Source organism: Parasteatoda tepidariorum, chromosome 8 (assembly GCF_982258835.1).
Source record: "Parasteatoda tepidariorum strain Cologne lab strain chromosome 8, Ptep-v5.0, whole genome shotgun sequence".
Lineage (NCBI taxonomy): Eukaryota > Metazoa > Arthropoda > Arachnida > Araneae > Theridiidae > Parasteatoda > Parasteatoda tepidariorum.
This window is the reverse complement of record NC_141762.1, coordinates 24986313-25007460: the sequence shown is the minus strand read 5'-3', so window position 1 is coordinate 25007460 and position 21148 is coordinate 24986313. Positions and strand designations below refer to the sequence as shown.

The window sequence follows — 21148 nt, the reverse complement described above, 5'->3', positions numbered from 1 at the left end:
ATAACATTTAATTTTCATTAAATTACAAATAAATTTATTTTTAAAAAAATTTATATAAAAATAATTTATTTTTTTTATCCAAAAATATTTTTTTCGTAATTTTAAAATCGTTTGCTATTTTTTTAAGACATATTAATCTAAGTTTTGAGTAATCAGAACTGTGCAAAAGTTGAGCTCTTTTAATTTTTTTAACAAATTTAACTTGAAAACGTAAAAAAAATAATAATAATTTTGCAGTGCGACATAACTATTTATGCGGGATTGGTAACAGCAATTTAGCTTTAAAATTGGAAGTGGATTACGGTTCTCAGTAACTATTTCAGTGAATTATTTGTGAATTAGTTTTTAAAGTTTATACTTGGATGAAAGAAAATAAAGATCATGTCTGAAAGCTTTCAATTTGGAAAATCTATTACTTTTTTAACACTTATTTAAAATGTTCATGTCTTATCGTTAGCACTACGTGATTTAATTTGTTGATAAAAGACAGGTTTTTTCTAAGGTAACTTATAGACTGTTTACTGATAAATGCACTTGGAACATGCCCCCATTTCAAAAGCAAAGACAGTCCATTCACAGAGAGCTTCACAATTTTAAAGCTTGGCAATGTTAATCATTGTTGCATAGCTAAATGAAGCTAAAATAAGATTTTTTTTTTTAAAGATAACTCGTAGACTATTTACTGACGAATGCGCTTGAAACCTTTCTCCACTTCAAAATCAATCAAAGACAATCATTTAGTATCTCCATCCATAGAGATCTTCGAAATTTAATGGCTAAGCAAAATTGATCACTAATGCATATCTAAATAAAACTAGACAAAAAAAAAATTTTGTGAAAAATTTTTTGTGAAATATTTTTTTAACAAAATTTCAGTTTGGACCTTCATCCACTATAAACTCTTCAATTTTTATTTTTTTTTATTTCGAAATTATTACAATTGATATGAATAAAAAAAATTTATAAAAAATTAATGTTTTTGATGAATGATTCGTAAAAATTATACCTTCTCTCCTAATACACCATCTTTATTTTTTTTTTCCGTGGCCTTAAGGATCACAGTTGCCCCGACCTGCTATAGATCCGCCTATTTGACACTAAATACTCTAGTATCATATAGTCAACAGTATTAAGAAGTGGGTGTTGAGCATGTAAAAAAAAGTAAATACCAGACCTGTCATTTACCATCATATTTTTTACCTTTTCCTTTCAGTTGCGACATAATATAACCTTTCTTTTGGTTCCGGATACCCCAAAGAGCCCCAGTGTCGGAGAGAAGATTACAAACGATGCACAGAAAAAACTATTTAGTTTTTTTTTTCTCTCTCTCTCTTCTTTTCAGATAATTACGAACGCAGTGACAGGAGGTAAGGAAACTTTTGGCCCCATGCAAGTGTGAAAAACACTTAGTGCCCGATTACAACACAATCCAAATAGAATTTATTTCGAATTCGGCTTGGTTATATCATTCGGGTAAGTGATATTTCATGAAATGGTGTGCAAGTCTCTAATCGGTCGCGATGAAATATTCATAAAGCCTCATATTTCTTCACCAAGAAAGCGGATAAAAAGAAAAGGAAGATTAATTGCGCGAGTTGAAAGCTCTTTAATCTTACAAGAAACTGGAATCACTTTAATTTAAAAAGAAAAAAAAAATTGATTTTGTGGCTGTAAGCTAAAATTGACAAAATATCAGCAAGTAAATATTTCGCAGAGAAGAGTTCCTACATTTAACTGACATTTTTATTTATAACATTTTATAATTATGTTTTATAATTATAGGAATAACAGAAAGGTTTCGAGCAATAAAGTGATACGGCTCTCTTTTTCAAAAGCGGACATTTTTTGCATCAAATTAATCCTTAGTATTGTTTCCTGGTAAATACTTAGCAAGCTACCGGAAATTCCTCTTACAAACAGCGTATAAACAGTAAGCATATTATTACATACATGGAAATAATTTTTCAATAAAAACGCTCATCAAAATAAGTTGAAAAATGCTTCTAAAATTTCACTTTAAAACAACACACAGTGAATATGTTACGGTTGTCCACTTGGAAACCGTAATGTTTTCTGCCAAAAATGAACACCGAAATAAGTTGAAAAATGCTTCCGAAATTTTACTTTAAAACAACACACAGTGAATATGTTACGGTTGTCCGCATGGAAACCTTAATGTTTTTTGCCAGAAATGATCCCCGAAATAAGTTGAGAAATGATTCCGAAATTCCCCTTAAAAACAGCCCACAGTAAACATGCTATTGCCCACATAGAAACTATGATGTTTTTCATTAAAAACGTTCGCTAAATTGGTTGAAAAATGCCTCCCAAATTCCTCTTAAAAACAGCACACAATAAACATGTTATTGCCCACATGAAAATTGTATGTTTCTCACTAAAACCATTTCGTAAATAATTTGTAAAATGTCTTCAAAATTTTTCTTAAGAGCTTCACAACACACAGTTAACATTTTATTACCAACTTAAAAATCACGTTTCTCCCTACTTTTTTTTTTTTTTTTTAAATAGAGAGATAGAGAAAAGCTCTCCTAAATAAATTAAAAAAGGTTTCAATTACCATAGTAGAATTATGAAATAATAGTATCACTATCATTTTAAAAAATTTTAAAGTGACTATCAATTAGCCTTAATATAAAGTCTACCATAAGCCGCAATTTACTTGACATTTTTCAACTTCATGCAAAAAAAAAAAATTTTTAAGAATTGCAAAGTCTTATTAGGTTCAAATAGGCTCCAAGATAGACCAGATTGAAAAATCCGCAGATTTGAAGTCTGGTTGATGTAGTGGCTATTCTTGCCCTGCAAGAAAGTTAAGAAAATATGCTTTGCATCATTCTTGATCATAATTCTGTTCGAGGTTCAGTTTTGATTTCCAAGAAAGTCTATCATCTTACAAAATGAGATGTTGCGATAAAAATATTTGGTTTTAAGCTTTGTTTGAATTCTTATTCACACTCTATTAACTAAATAGAACTTCCACGATAAAGTAATCACTATGCTAGCTAATATTCAAGATCGAAATTTTAATGATTGTCTAAAAAGTATTATAGAGCTGAAGAGCTAATGGCATGGTAGTCTAATCTTGGCCTTTGTTTACAACGGCAGCAATTCATTTAAATCCTTTAAAAATCAATTAAAATATTTAAAATTCAAAAACTAAACTCATATACTTTCATCTAGCATTAGTCATAGGCTAATTGGATATATGCCATAGGCTAATTGGTAGGAATATATACGTCATAGGTTAATTGGAAAGCCTGTCTTTTTTGCAAATTGACGCCACTTTAAAATGACGTCTACAAGGTTTAATGCAAAAGCGATTTTCCAACTAGCCTACGACGCATACAAGGTATACGAAAAGTTTTAAAATGATAAAATTCGTGCGAAGACAATATTAAAAATGTCTTTACACATATTCCTTTACTTTTTTTTAAAAAAAAAAAAGAAAAACATATCAAATTATGCTAATTTGGCTCCTCTATTCTATATTTAGTCTTGTTAAAATGAAAATTGAGAGAAAGATAAAAACTATTTTTAGGCGAAAACAAAGTTCTTAACATCCTTATATTTTAGTTATAAAATTTCTGAATGATAAAATCACAAACTTGAAGTTAAACGTAATTCAATATACAACATGATTTATATGCTGAAATAAAAAATCGCAGATTTTTTTTTCTCTCTCACACACAAAGACGCTTCAAGATAAAAGAAAAGACTGAGAATAAAATAACAACACACGGAGAAGGAACTCTATGTTTAGCAAACTCAAATGATGACAAAGATTAATTTCGAACGCTAACTTCAGAAACAGCTGGGCCTTAATTGAATTTTTAAGCTGCAGTGCATTACTTAATCTACTATTTCAGTTGAAATTTCGAAAATATATTAATACTATCTGAATAACCCATAACAAACTACTTTTTTGTGAAATAAATTCAAATTTTGCACTGGTCTGCTTTTTCCATTTTCCCCTGAAACGTTTTCGAAGATCTCACTACAAGGAAAACAAAAAAGCCACCATTTAAGTCATAATTTTAAGCTATATTAGAGGGTTCTATCATCTGTACGCTGTCGCTTGCAATCCCATCCCCATAATTGCTACGCAATTGTTTTATGTTTGCTTTGCAATATAAAAAAATTGTGTTTGCTTGCATTTTCCACATCCAAACATTTCTATCCGTGTTCTGTTAGGATCTATTAGTAAACGTAAATAATTTAACTCAGAAATCATTTTTAAAATAACATTTAAACCTTAAGTTTTAGTGCTATAACAAATTCGGTGAGTTAAGAACCGTAATTTAATATTTTTGCTTACCAATTAGGGTGATATATTAAATACAATTTCGCATGCAGTATGACATTGTGCATGAAGCTCATCTTTAAGTTCTACATCATTTAACGAATCTCTTTAATGGCTATTTATAATAGCATATTAATTTAATTAACATTTAAAAAAATAATGCAGATTGTAAAACTTGAATAAGTTTAGGCACCGATTCAAATAAGCTTATTTTAAAATGTATCGTAATAAGTCAATGTCATAGAATTACGTTATAATAACTCTTTAAGTTTAATATTCTAGATTTAGAAAGCAATCAAAACTGAAAACGCAATTAGGCATGCGAAAATATTTTACAGGAAAGCAATACCTTTATGGCTTTTATTAATTTTTATGCTGATGTCAACTAGAACATTTGGAAATCAGTGAGGGAAAACTGGATGATTCTACCACGTGATTTTCCAGTCAATAAAAACGTTTTCAAAACGTTCTAACTACAATGTGAGACAACTTTATTTTTCTTATATTTTTATTTTTTATCTACTATTTTTTGGGCTTTGAAACGAAAAAATGACTGAAATAATTTAAAAGTTATAATATTCCCTTAAAACTCCCCAATTTAGCAAGATTTTTTTCACCTAACAGAAAATTATTAAAATCAATGAATAATTTTTAATTTTTGCAAATTTTCATGAGTCCAGATAATGCAGCGTGGGAGTAAGTATTTAAATACTAAATTAGATCATAAATGCTTTTAGAGTTTCATAAAACTGTGGGTTTTTTTCAATATTGTTGTTTTGCACCATTTTTATTATTAGATAGAGAACTTCCGATAAAAATAGGTTTAACTAAAACTAACAGTCACGAATAGTTGTTGCAAGTTTACGGCAGCTATAAAAATAGCATCTTTTCCACTTTTCACAGCTAAAAATTCATAATTGGCTACTAGCGATTCCAGAAGAAGATCAAGGATACCAAACATGCGACCTATTACGTCAGCGCCAGCTGATCGTTTATAAGCAAAAAGGCGTGTTAAAGTTGAGCTGAGTTTCTCCACAAAGGTTGGAATGTTAATTAACATGAAGTTAATTTAAAACAGTCATGCCTGTGTTTATGTTAAGTGAAAAATATGTAGTGAAGGAATTGAAATGTTTGTGAAATAATATTTGTCTAAGAATATAGAATGTGTCACTTAAGAGAAATGATATTTGACGGGCTTGGGTTATTTAAAATAGAATGTAAAGGACAGTTGGTAACGTAAACAAATGCTATTTTTCAACAACCAATCATGATCGAGATACCCACCCTATGTCACTTGCAGGCATCCCATCGGAGAACATTGGTTCCAACACCAATTAAGCCATGTATCACAAATCCAGGCCGGGGTAGCCTGGCCGGTAGAGCACTGGGCCCATGTCCGACAGTTCGTGGGTTCGAACCCCGACGGTCCAAGACTCCCCGTGTAGTAAAGTGACTGATGCACGTTAAATTTGTCGAGTCACAAAAGTCTTCCATGTTCCCATAACAAATCAATACCTCTGGGGATACTGGATTGGAGATCGATCGTTCTCTGATTCAGGTCAAAATTACGATCTGTGGATGGATGAATGGATGTATGAATGGGTCCGCCCTATAAATGGGTGCGACGCATGGTGTGGCAGAAGTAGAATTCTTGGCCATAGATGGCGTCACTGAAAAACAAGAAACGCACACTCTGCCTTAAATTTGCTCGGTTTCACCAAGCAGGCTTGCCCGTGTGGTAAGTAGCATTAGATACAACAACAACATCACTAATCCTTTACAATTTAAATCCAAGACTACTTAAAGAACCTTCACTATTTAAATGCAAATAATTGAAAAAGTGAATAAAAATGTGCCTTAAAAAATAAAAAAATAAAAACAAAGCGTAAACTCCAACATCGGATAAAAGGGCTCAGTTAAAAAATATAATCAAGATCATTTGCTGAAAAATATATTTATCTATTTATGAAATAATAAAAATTTTAAAAAAATAAGTAATATATTCTGCAACTAAAATATTTAAGTTTGGGAACAAATGCAAATTTTTATTTGTCGGTACCATTAAATTGAAAACTCCAAGCACTTTTTTTTAAAATGCAAATACTCTAATTAGTCTAGCCTTATTTAACTCTCAAAACAGCTGTGGTTGTATCCGATGTTAAAAATGTTTCAACTACATTCGTTTTCTTATTCTGGCTACACGATTAACAACGAGACTTGAATTTTTAACATAGCTGAAAGTAGTTTTAGGGAGATATGCCAGAAAATCGTTGACAAAAAGCACGTCAACAGGTTGATGGACTGGAGGCTGGAAGATAGATTTGAATTTCAAGTTTTATTTTAGAGGGTCGCTTTTTTTTTTCTTTTTCTTTTTCTTCTTCCTTCCCCTCAAGGAAGTAGATTCGCTGTTACGTAAATGAGACACTTTTTTCCCCTCTACTAACTGGTGCATACGCAACAAATGTTTGACAAGATAAGAGGGAATGGTAAAAGTTGTCATCGATATCCATTCCAAGCTCACTTACGTATCTGTCTCCCCTAAATATACTTCCCCGTTTTCGTCTCTGAAACAAAAATATTGTTTCGAAAACTTTAAAGTATTTCGTAGTGTTTACATTAGTTAGAGAGACAGAAAAATTTCTAAAATTCTTTGTCAATCCGCTTACTGAAAAAAACCTTAAAAATTTCGAACAACCTTTGGCAAATTTAGATTATTCAAAGCAAGGCAGAGGCGGGAGTGGGGGCCACTGCGAAAAGATAGTTAAAATCATCATTTAATTAGAATTATACTTAAAAATAGTTACATGTACCGCGAAAGCTCAGGGGATACAGCGCTCACCCTCCATTGAGGTGACTTAAGTTCGAATCTCAACATTGGCTTGTTGGTGCGAATTATGGTCCCGGTTCACACCAACTACAGAGCTGAAATAAAATATAAATTAATTAAAATGATTTACCCTTTGCTTACTGTGTACCATATTACAGTGGACCATCACATGTGGTCCACATGTTGTACCAGCTGTAAGCAAAAGGTGAAGAAAAAAAAATATTAAAATTATTAAGTTGCTTTTAGCTCTGGTTTAGTGAAGTTATGCAGTACCCCTAGTTTTTTTTTCCTGCGAAACACAGCGAGAGTTTGAGGAAGATTATGCGATGTTCAGCGGAAAATTGTCCTCTTAATGAAATAAGTACATAGTTATTCGTTAAATTATGATCCATTTTTATGTAAGTATTCTAGCAACCAGCTACCTTTAAAATAATTTTCAAAGCATGTATATCCTTCATATCTATATCTACAAAAAATGTACCCTCATTTCAAACATCGGCAAGTCTCTTGAATTTTTTTAATTAACACCTAAGTTTAATTTATAGGATTTTTTTAATTAATACAGTACTAAAAAACCATATTTTTACAAGTTTAAATCTGAGCACGCTTTAATACAAAAAAGCGCTTGAAAATAACGAAACGAGTACAAAGATTTCCTGGTGAATAATTGCCTCAATTCCACCAGAATTGGTGAACGATCCCTAGTGTGGAAGCATATTTCCTTCTAAATAATCGTGCATTTAGTGTAAGGAAATAAACCACGTTTCCCAAGAAATAAATCACGTTTCCCAAAACGAAGAACGCTGCAAAAATTTCAGATATCTTAACAACAGAGACAGACAGGGTTTTATATTGCATTTTTAAAACACTCTTCTCAATATTTCGAACAAAATGTCCATTTTCGTGAAATTTTATCAACCTGTAAAAGTGATGATGGGACCATCTGTGATAAATGCTGCACGACCCAATTCCAACTCAGGAAAGAAGAAAAAAATCCTCGAAAAGGCGTCAACATAAAAAGCGTTGATAGTACCCAATTCTCGATGAAGTCTCACTATCTTCTTCCAGACATTCTAAAAGTCTAATGGGGTGCCTTCCCAGCCAAGTCTTTCGTCAATCTATATCCTGTGACAGGCGAGGTTGTCGGCACGCCTTGTGCAAGGAACAACCACATTTCAAACTCAGCGGTATCGATGGTAAATGGATGGCAAACAACACTCTCCCACTGCGGTATAAAACTCCCCATTCAAAGGTGGAATATTCAACGAGGGGTGGTGATATTGCCTTTTTTTTTCTTCTTTCTTTTTGTTTATATAACGTAAAAACTCCATATGTAAAAAGCGGCAAAAGATAAAAAGAAACGGTTCAGGGCCTTGTAAGGTAAGAAGCTTAAAAAGAGCGTGGGATTTCAAAATATTTGTTAATTCTTGGGAAAGCTTATACTTGAGAAGATCAGATACTTTGAAAAGCTTAAAATTTAGTTAGAAGATTTGAACACACCTGTAACTGTAACATGCAAATGATGTTTGAAAGTTTCGTGTTAATCAAACTAGGGTCCCTAACATTCACGCAAGAAATAAAGTACAGATTTTTTATTGAAAATTGTGATTTTTTTTGTATTGATGATTCATAAAGTGTCGAAATTTTCAGAGGCAGTTTATCATAAATGTGGTTGAATTTTGTTGATACATCTCTATTTTCTGCTTCAGGTCATAAATGACTTGCATTAACCTTAGATTTAAAAAAAAAAAAAAAAAAAAAAAAAAAAAAAAAAAAAAAAAAACGATTTAACAGTCCCCATTATCACTTGATCAAGACTGCCTGTTTAATTGCCAAAACGGGAAATCATGCTACTAAGCATTGTCTCAACTAGTGTGTTAAATACGATGATCTCGGGACTTTAAATCATTACAAACGCCTTTAACATAATATATTTAATAACGAAAACAAGGAAGATGTTCATGATACTGTGCCATAGAGGAAACTGATTACAATTAATCCTTTTACATTGATGCGCGAAGCGCCATCTGTTGGGTTTTAGAAATTATTATTATTAACATTGAGAAATATTATTAACACAGTGGTCGGAAAAACTGCATTATTTTGGTAGTTTACTACAACCAAAACAACGTTTTTACAATTATAGTTAACTATAACTACTTTTTTAAATGTAGTGACTACAAACTACTTTGGATTTTTAGTAACTGCTTCACAATTTAAGGAGACGAGGTTTGCAGGAGAACTTAATTTACACCTACGTTCAAAATGGATTTGAATAAGAAATTGGCTTACATTAAATAGAAGGGCATAATTGAGATATATTTATTCATATTTACACGAACCAGTTTGTTATTCCAAAAACTTTTTTTAGAATTTGATCATTTAACCTTCAACTTTTCATGCCTTTTTCGACGGCGATTATTTAATTTAAGAAATGCGAAGTGATCAAATAAATACTTGCAATTTTTTAATTCTTTAATATTTCCAATTGCCAAACTCCTCTTTTATTTCTTCTAAGAAATTAAGTACATCGAAAATACGTTTCCTTGCTTTTAAATAACACCAATGCTTCACCAGTGTGGATTCACGTGTGACAGTGAGACCAATGTAATTAATTGTCTATATTTAGTAATGAATAGTTTAAATATTAGTTCTAGTAATACGTTAGTTTCGTAGCACCATTTATAAATTGAAAAAAAAAAGATTTATTGCATTTAAACAACTATATTAACGTGTTACAGTGAGTTTAAAAGTATAGGGGTACGAGTTTTACTTAAATAAACCTCCACGTCGCATATAAGAATGTAATGAGTTTTCTTCAAATGAATTTTCAAATATAATGCTAATAGTAGTACTAGTTTTCAATATCACGATAAGTCAAATATTACGATACGAGTGTTCCTCTATACATGCATGCTTTAGTCTGTTACATATGTCTATTGCAGGATAGCAACACAACTATGTCTCAGAGAATCAGAGTCGGAGAATCGGCGGTGGGTTGCTACAGTTATTATTATTATTTTTTAAATCAAATTTCTATCAACAAACTTTAGCCTTAAATAATAATTTAAAAAAACAAGCTCGAATTGAGCTTTTAATCTAATTATTTTGATTTCAGAAATCATGAGTTACAGATTTGTTACGTTTTACTATGGATCCGAATCCTGCTTTTTAAGTTGCAAAATAAAATATCAATATTAAAAAAATAAGTTTTTATGTCCATTAATTTACTAGAAAGCAATATTGATATCATTGTTTTCTTTTTCCCAGATAAATTCATGAAAATTTCAATTACGTGTCAAAACTACCTCAAATTAAAAGATATTTTTAAAAATGAAAAATTTGTTAAACTGTTCTAAAACAAATGCTTAATCAGGACTTTGTTCCAAAAACATTACAAATATTCATCGAAATTAAATTCTTTTTTAATTAGACATTAATTTTTTTAAATATTAATTTTTAAAATATTAATTTGAAATTAGCGCAAACAAAAGTTTAATTTACATGCTTTGAAATCAAATATAATTCTATTAGATACAATTTTTATATTGTGACAAGTAAAAAGTATAATCGAAAAATATGAAGCGTTTCATTTGAATACCATTTTTTTTTTTGTTAAAAAAAGTTATTAAAATGAAAATTATTATTTTTATTAGTATAAGTGCAATTATTGGAAATTACAAAAATGTTAGAGCTGTTTAAGTGTGTATAAGTTTCTTTCTGTAAACTTTAAATTAATCTTTGCATAAATGATTTTTTTAAAAGAAATGTAGTTTAATAATATTGAATTACGCTGTTATCGAATTGCACTAACATTTAATTACCTTATAATAAATATTTAGTTAAATACTATTTAGATTCTACAGCACGTATTAAATTTGGACATTCAATTCGTATGATTGCAAAAATAAAAGAAAATTGAAAAGAGGCGTTTATTTTCTAGTACTTTTTTTTCCGAAACTTTTTTCCAGTGTCTTACTTTTCGTTCACCTTTTTGAAAACCATGTCAATTACGGGAAATAAACCATTTGGGTTTAACGATTTATAAAATTTTTCATATATTTCTTCATTAGTTTTTTATAACCTCAAATGTACACGGAGAAAACAATTCTGGTAAAATTACCTCTTGTTGGTAATGACATTTCTAGTTTAAAAATAAATAAATAAATAAAAACTTTATATTTCTGGTAATAAAGCTCAAAATGTGCTGTATTTAAACTATTCATTTGGTAATTTTTTCACTCATACGCTTTGTCGGAAATTCTGGTTTTCAAAATTATAGTTCTCCTTACTCTACATTTAGTTAAAAACACAAAATTAAAAAGTAAATTCAACCAAATAAATGGTTTTTGTGCCATGTTCCAAGATATGTAAATAAATTGAACAAATTTTACTACATTTACCAAATTATCTCATATTATTGCCCATATTTTATTGTTAATTTAACCAAAATCCTTATCAAAGTGCTGCGGTAATAATTACTGAGCTTTTTGTTGTACCCATAGAGCCAGAAACACGATAAATTCTACCGTATTCTGGTAGTTTGGATCATACTTATTTTCTCAGTGTAAAATTATTTCAATTTAAAACTAATTAATACTTAAAAATCAAATGTGGTATTAATTGAAAACATGTCACTTTTAAAAAAAAAACAATACATGAAAAACTAAATTGAACTTTAAACAAGCGCGTAAACACACAAAGAGACGTCACATCCAATACAAATCTCATTCATCTCAATTTTTTCTTCGGTAACTCCGCTTTAACGCCAAATTAGCCTCAAAAAACACACACTAACACCGACGCACGCCAATTAGAGCCATCTTTTGAAAGTGAAAGAAATGAGGCTTTAAAATAGTCATCAAAAATCATTTAAGGGGTGGACTTATAACTGTGGCGACACATGAAACCTGTCATTACATCGGCTCGGCAGCCTACGTACATTTTTTTTTCGTAGCTAATAGCCATAAAGTTTATTTACCATTCTTCTTTAGAAAAAAATAATAAAATAGGCCCAAAGTGTTTTATTAAGATGTTTTATTTTTTCTTTTACGTAGCGTATCTTGGCAACACCTAGAAAATTAAAAACCGTAATTATCTTTCAACGGAAGTTAAAAACCATTATTTCTTTTTTTGTGGTTAAAAAAAACTTACTTTTTTTTAAATTTATTTTTTGTTTTAGTTGTTATTGTAATTAAATACTTTTCAAGTTCAATTACTAAGCACAAAGACCTTTCTAAAAACAGTACTTTGATTGAATGTAGAAAATGCTAGTGAGATATCCGAATGCGGCTATGCTGCGTCAAACTTAAGTTACACAGGAATTACGATAGTAATAAGAATTTGAGAAAGCGAAAATAAATACTTCTAAAATCTATGTTTGACGATACACAAATCGAATCAACAAACACAAAAGGACCCTAAAGCACTTCGAGGTTGAACAAGCGAAACGTGAATCAAAAAGTATCAAACCATAAGGATAAAGATAATAGAACATTGGTAGTACATAGTAGTATAGTACTTTGATAATCGTACCTGCCAACTCCCATTGTTTAAAAAGCAAAAGATTCAATACAAAATTGCAAAAGATATAACTTTATTTTTAGCATAAATATCTTAAATAAATGTGAAATATAATTTTTTGTATTTATTTTGGAATATATTTGATGCATGTTTTTTTCTTTTATCAGATGCTTCACATCTTATATTTAGCATTATTTATTTCATGCAATATCTATCAGGCTAAGTGCAGCGAAAATTAAATATGTCATTGTTTAAGCAAGACAGAGGAATTTAACCTATTTCAAATTTAATGAACATTTTCAAAATGCAGAAAATGTGAATCTCAGCACTCTTTATTCATATCTTCTTATTCTTAATCAATTATTTATTTACCATTTTATATTATTTACGCGAGAATTATTGAAAACAATATTTGCCGAATATTAAATGGTCAACATCTTATACAAATTCGTGAGTGTATGATGAGTTTTGATTTAATTTGTAAGTTAACATTTTTCAGTCATACAGAAATATGCTACTGTAATTACTTGGGTCCAGGATCAGCGTTTTGTCTGGGAAAAAAACTGTTTTTTCTTCTGTGTGAAAAAAAAAGTATGATCAAAACTACCAAGATATGGTAACATTTACCGAGTTTCCGACTTTCTGGGAACAACAAAAATTTTGCCAAAGTGCTTTGTTAATGATTTCGGTAAAGTTAAGAATAAGTTCGGTAAAGTTAAGAGTAAGTTCGCTAAAGTTAAGAAAACCAGAATTTTCGTTAAGCCATTACCGTACACACTAAAAAATTACAAAATGAATGATTTAAGTACAGTTAATTTTTGTTTTTATTACTATTATTATTATTATGTATTTTATTTTATCATTATGTTGCTTTTTTTACCAGAAATTTCATTACTACACAGTAAGGCAATTTTACCAAATTTTTTCTCTGTGTAAGACATTGAAAAAAATTGGATAAAATGGAAAAAATCTGAATAAAATGGAAGAAACTAAACGAAGCAGATGGCAGTAAGAGTAACCAATACGACCGTTTTTCAATAAGTATTATTATATTTTAAATTTAAGCAAATAAAAATTAATATAGTACTAGAAAGCTGAAACTTTATCACCTCTATTATTTAAAGAAATAACTACATATTATTTGATTGTTCCTTTTCAAATCTATATACCATATAATTTATAATCAGTTTGAGTATTCAAACTTATTCATGCAATTTAATATTATTAAATAATTAAACATATTTATTGTTATGAAATATTTATTAATTCAACAGTAGTTGATTATAAAATCTTGTATGCTATTTTAAATTTTGAAATCACTAATAGCATACATACTTTGAAAGTGATTTGTTAATTTAGCACTATATATAAATAAAATTAATTGCGATTTTTCAATAGTTCTTTATACAACTATAAAATGCGATTTTATTTACTAATACTCATTTAGATGAAATAATAAGGCACTAAAATTTTAAATTTTTTAATGCAAATTGATTTTTCTTTCCAATTACTAGATTTTAGTTTTCACTTACTTAAAAATGATACATTTAATAGATTGGAAATATGCTTGGCTACTGTAAATGTAATATTCTTTAACAAAGCACACCGTAAAAAATTCCGAATCAAATTATGATAAAAAGTACTAGCACTGTTTGCTCTGAAATCCATTTTTGCCGGAATATGTTACAGAAAAAAAATCTGATATACTATAATATTTACAGTAATGACTACCGTAAAATCACTGAATCACTCAAATTAAGTAAATATTACTGTAAAATTACGGTTTAAGTGCCCGTATTTTATACCGTAATTCGATTTGAAATTTTCTTTAATGTAGATTTCACACCTGGTATTTCTTTTTGAAAAAGAGTTTCTATCATTTCTTCCACTTAGGTTGAAAAAAACTTAATTCTTCCGGGGTGGTATTTCTTATTATCTCTCCGCTGAGGAAAAAACTTGATATCCCTTATTAGGTCAAATGTAATCAAATTTCAATTTTCAAAAATATTTAATACTTTCATTACAGAAGATAGCATTTCTTGTTTAGTTAATTATTTATTTTTATTTGCTGTTATGAATTATTTATAATTGGATTATGCAATCCAAAATAGAAACACAAATAATAAAATTTTGTTTTTAAAAGAACAATAAAATAAGAAAAATTAACTTACATCCATGTTCCTATCGATGTTGCACATGCTTCGAATGTTAGGAATAATGTGAGAAGAATAACTTTTTCGATAAACGGAATCCAATGTGCACCATCTGCAACCACTTTACGTCTTTTATTCCACTTCATTCCACTTGTATATACAATTATTCAATACATGGATGTAACTTTATTATACATGGATCAACCTATTGGAATAAAAATTTATATAAACAAAAACACTTTAAATATTTTTTTACATCATTCTACACTGTTAGAATTTTTATTTTGAGATTACGGTAAAATAATCGGCAGCAGGTCAACCAATCATTCAGAAAGTTTATGGTTAGGAACATTTTTTTACCTTTACGGTTTTGTAATCATTTACAACTGGCATAGTTTCTAAAACCTAAAATAAAGCTTAAAAGGATATTTGTGGGTTCGTTTTCTAATAGTCTAGGGTCTCCGATTGAAGGGTGCAGGACACTAGAAACTTTCCATGTATTGAAGTAATGGAGGAAACATTATGGTATCAACGCTGGGAATCGAACCTCTGTTCGGTCGGTCATAAGATTGACCGATTAGCCTTCTCAACTACAGTATGTACCCAACTACACGAAACGAAATGGTTTCATAAGGTGGGCCTAGACGCTGATAGAATTGTGGTTGTTAAGCCTAATTAGGTAAAAGCAATCACTAAAATTTTTCCTCTCACTTAGTTTTGTAATTTTTTCTTTCAGTTTGAATATCATCTTTTTTATGCTTACTTGACTGTTTTGGTTGAATATGGTAAAATAACAATTAAATAATTTGATATTTAATCATTTTTTCCGCAAAATTTTTACAGTGGAGCTTCCTTTTCATTTTATTTTCACTGAGATGAGTGTAAAATAGAATACGATTACACGTAATTACAATGTAAGTCTGCGTAAAAAATAAATGTAAAATATTATGCGATCATATCTTCTACTTAATTAAAATATTAGTAATAGTTATCAGTGATTTTCATTAAAAATTTTTATGCTCGCAAGGATAAATAAAAAACATTATATATATATATATATATATATATATATATATATATATATATAAGTTCAAAATGAAGAATAAAACAAAGAAAAATTATAGACATATGAAAAAAAGGGAGTGGGAAATAATAAGTAAAAAAAAAAAAAAAAAAAAAAAAAAACAACAAACAATATTTTATTTAAAAAAAAAAAAAAAAAAAAAAAAAAAAGGGAATGTTAATTAAAAAACCGGGAAAAAAAAGATATAATCTTTTCTTCAGCCCACACGATTATATCCGCAAAACAGAGTGCTTTCTGATATTGTATCAATAAAGCCAAAGCAAAATATATTAATACAATAGTGTGAGGAGCACTCAAAAAAATTTTTTTTATAAAATAACTACGTAAAAATAGATCATAAAAAGTAAATATAACATGTAAAAACAGATAATAAAATAAAATAAAAAGAAAAAATAAAATAAAAATAAAAAACATTAAAAAGGGGGGACTATAAAGCGAGTAGCAAAATCATAACAACTCACTATTAATCCTCACACTATTGTATTAATATATTTTGCTTTGGCTTTATTGATACAATATCAGAAAGCACTCTGTTTTGCGGATATAATCGTGTGGGCTGAAGAAAAGATTATATCTTTTTTTTCCCGGCTTTTTTTCCGGTTTTTTAATTAACATTCCCTTTTTTTTTTTTTTTTTTTTTTTTAAAAATAAAATATTGTTTGTTGTTTTTTTTTTTTTTTTTTTTTTTTACTTATTATTTCCCACCCCCTTTTTTTCATATGTCTATAATTTTTCTTTGTTTTATTCTTCATTTTGAACTTATCTAATGAGTGCTGTTTACTTGCAGCTTAAGCGCAATAAATGTTACTTATTGTTTTTCTTAACTTTCTTAGTGTTTTCTTGTATTTATTTATTTATTATATATATATATATATATATATATATATATATATATATATATATATATATATATATATATATATATATATATATATATATATATATATATATAATTTCTAATAATACGATAAAATAATACTATTATATCGGATTACAATATTAGTCACATTTATTAGCGAATGATGGTCTAACATTAAAATGGTCAGGTAGCAAGAAAAAAAATTACCTGAATGAATAAAAAAAAGTGTGTTGGGTGTCAGATGAAAGAAAAAATTTATGACAAGCACGAGGAGAATTCAAACTTTTAATTAATTTTATAGATTTATAGTCTTTATTTATAATATCTAGAAAAAGATTTTTATATTAGTTACAAAAGAATTACTTAAATACTTAAACTAACAAGAACAGTAAAATGATAAACATTACCTCAAAATGAAAAAAAAAACATTTCATGAAAAAAAAATTTTTTTAATCTTTTGAAATGGCAACGGTTATTATACACCACATACTAATACCAATGTCAAATGTAACGAACGCTTTGTTCCAGACTTTTAACAAGAAAAAAACTCTAAAATAAGATCTTGATTAAAATTACGTGTAATAACTGTCTATATTTTAATATGCAATAAATTGTTTTAGCTGAAATATTCATTCAAAAGTTATCAGAAATATTAAAAAATAGTTTAATTGATTTATGTATTTTTAAATTTAGAAAATTATTTTCTTAATATCGTAAAAAAAGGATGAGAAAATAATTTAAAAAGCGATTCGAGTTTTACGTAATGAAAACGAACGAAATCTTAAAACTAAACTTATTTAATGACAACTTAGTGGAGAATACAAAACGATAAATAAATTGCTTTAATTATCTTATATCGTGCCTTATTAATTTAATTTATCATTTCTCATATCAAAGTTTCCAAATGTGGGTTCAAAATATCAACTAAAAGTTAAAAACAAGACATATTTGATGACCATTTCTATTTCCAAACGTGATTACAAAAATGTGAATAAATTGCTTTAATTATCATGTATCATGTCGTATTAATTCAATTCATCATTTCACATTTACAATAAAAGTTTCTAAGTGTGGGTTCGCAGTTTCAAAATTTTAAAACGGGTAATATTTGATAGCCACATCTATGCCTAAACGAGATAACAAAACTAACAATAACTAGCTTCAATTATCTTATCAAGTCATGCTAATTTCATTTATAATTTCACATTTGTAGTAAAAGTTTCCAAGTATAAGTTCAAAGTTTCAACTAAAATTTCAAAATGATACATATTTATTATCTCATCTATTCCTAAATGATATTACAAAACTTTGAGTAACTTAATTATCTTATCATGTCTTATTAAATTTATTTATCTTTTCACATTTCTAATAAAGTTTTAAGAATTTTGATATTCATAGTACAACCCTTCCAGCTATGAAAAAAAGATTATGTAACTGAAAAATAAGCAAAAATTAATTGTAGCGAGGCTGAATGTTAAACGACACACACATAAACCTCTTTAGAATATTAAAAAAGTGAGCTACTAATCTATGTTGATATTATCATTTTTTAATTCTTCAATCAACCATAACTTTAACGAAGAATTATTTCTTAGTACATTTATAATTATTAATATTTCTGTTGAAAAATTTAAAATGTAGTTTTGTGAACATAACAGAAAAATCTTCTGTAAAAATAAATCCACTGCTCATATTTTGTATTGTGAATTTATTATTAAAGATTTATTATTAAAATGTTTCACTTTTTAAGACATTAATGCAAATGCTAATTGTTCATATAATGATCTTATTACTTCGCCTTTGCACAGCATATAATGTAATATTTTACCTAATTGAGTACTTCTTGCACTTCAAGAAGATCACAGATACCCACACATGACGTCCGCTCCAGTTGATAGCTTATAAGCAAAATTTAGTGCTAAAGTTGAGCTAAATTTCGTCACATAAGTGAGAATGTTAATAAACAAGAAATTGATTAAATACAGCGCTATATCTCACATTGTTTTGTTGACATATAATTCTTTCGCGTCTACGTCTTTTACTTAACTTAGATTTATTATTTGTTCACATATTTTATTGTAATCGTGATATATTTTGTTCAGTGTACCTGGCAATTTTAATACATAATTAATTTGTTCATGTTCTGCATGGATTCGTGTCTGCCTTAGTAATAAGTAAGAAATGTATGGAGAAAGAATCTTTGTAAAAGAATATAGAATGAGTCACCTAAGAGAATTGATACTTGGCGAGTTTGGCTTACTCGAAATAGAATGGAAAGAACAGTTGCCAGGATCTAGATAACTGAACTACGTCACTTGCAGGCATCCCATTGTAGCCTTCTCGGCTCAGCCATGACAGTTTTGTAATTCTTTTTCTCTTTCAGGGAAAAAACAACTCTTAGCTGTTGATATCATTGTCGCAAGTTATACATTTATTTGCTCTGCTACATTTGTATTATTCATTATTCAGGAAAAACTACAGGCGAGTCCGAAACCTCTAGACTGATTTTGAAATTTTATTAGAAATTAAAAGTTTTATGTAACTGCTTTTCTCTAAAAAAAAGTGGAGCGTGTTACCTCGAGGAGCAAGATGGCATTCACATAATTTCTACCTCTGTAAATACTAAAGCTAAGCGCCTTTACTGTTTAACTTTAGACTTCAAAATAACAACTCGCCATCCATCACGTGGTAAGTCAACCAAAAAAAAATGGCGACTGAAATGCAATAAACAACAGCTTACTTTTTCATTTATTTATTTATTATTATTATTTGGAAAATGGTTTAATGATGAAAGTACATCCATTCAGAAAGAGACTATGGAAAACAATTTTCATTAAGATGTCCTATGTCTCCTTTCAAAATTTTGATCTTTCATAATCCATCTATCTGTGGTGGAAAGATTCGTGTGGAAGGAGAGCTCTTTAACAATTCGCATACTTCAAAGTTGTAATTTATGTATTATATGTATTTTGCCTCCCCACATGTTATTAAATAAAGTTCTTTAAAGTAAGCAAGTTCAATTAATTTTGTCACATATATTATTTTTACAGTTGAATTGACTTTTTATAGCCGTAGATTATTTATAGTATGATTTAGGAAGAAGAAAAAACATAATCTAATCCATGCAAAAAATAGTTTGCAAAAAGTAGGTGTTAAATGAAAAGGACCTATCAATAGCAATGACCGACTTATTCGATTTTTTTTTTTTTTTTTTTTTTTTTTGAAGTTATACTTCTTATGCGACTTCCAACAAGGTTGCGTTAGACGTTTAACGCTACATTTTTATTGGCCGGGAAATCACGTGGTGAATCCAGTTTTTCCTCATTCATTTCCATATTGTTTTGGTTCTCACTAGCATAAAAATAATAAAAGTATTGTTTTTCTGTAAATATTTTTTTAGTTTGTTTTGATACACTCATAATTTAATAGGGTAGAATTTTTTATTTTCAAATTTAGCGGATAACAATTGTAAAAAATGAGTGAAAACAATCCCACAGGAAAATGCGACGGATTTAAGGTTATGTCAAGGTACGTCTCTTGTGAATATCAATTGATTGTTAGGTTTTCTCTTAAGTTACATTCACATACATTATTAATACAAATACATTTTCCAGGGAGAGACGATGAGGCAACCACAAGCACTGGTTCAAGAGGTCCACGAGGGAAAAATTCACAATATTACCGTGATTACAGAGCGCGGAAGCAAGCGGAGCAGGAAAAAGAGTCGTTGAATAGAACTAGTGATCCTTCTACGACTGCTCATTCTTCTACAATTAGCGTCGCAGGTTGCGAAGTTTAACTTCTTCCGAGCGGAGGGGCTCCACGCACTATTTTTTTTTTTTTTTTTTTTTGCAAAAAGTGACTAGTAAGTTATTAGAGTCTACCGGCCACTGGTTACTTCGCAAACTTCCGTGTTTTTAACACACAGTAGCAAACAGAAATGGAAGCAAATTTTCCAATTTCCAATCGGTAAAGTTATTTTGATTATAATAACTCAGAAGTTTTGTTGCTTTGTGAAACTCTATAATTGTGATAGATAAAATAGTTGTTAACGATTTCATTTTATGTGCTGAAGTGTTTAAAAAATATTTTTGTGAAACAGCCATTTTGGTGAAAGAATCATATCGAGGAGAGTTGTCATTTAAGCTAAGTGGCGTGTTAATAAAAAATAGGTCAAACTTTTCAATTGGGGATTTTCTTTCAGATAATTAACAATAATTCATATTTTCCGTTAAAAAAAAAGTATGTTTAAATTAAAATGTTAGCAACTAACTTTGCTTCTTATTTAAAGAAGGACCAAAGTATAAACATGATTTGCTTATTAACTCCTATTTGATTTGCACGTTTTCTCTTTTGAAAAAAGAATTGAAAAAAAAATTAT

At 28.9% G+C, this 21148-nt stretch overlaps 1 protein-coding gene across 5 annotated transcripts in view; it reads right to left on the bottom strand.

Moving 5' to 3' along the window:
• Positions 1–21148, bottom strand: part of LOC107447180 (protein Wnt-5b-like) — a 415322-nt gene that overhangs the window by 42928 nt on the left and 351246 nt on the right. For all 5 annotated transcript variants that reach the window (XM_087168936.1, XM_071180546.2, XM_087168938.1 and 2 more), the window contains 1 exon segment: positions 14843–15029. In XM_087168936.1, the coding sequence (XP_087025062.1) occupies positions 14843–14970 (128 nt within the window). In that variant the 5' untranslated portion in view covers positions 14971–15029.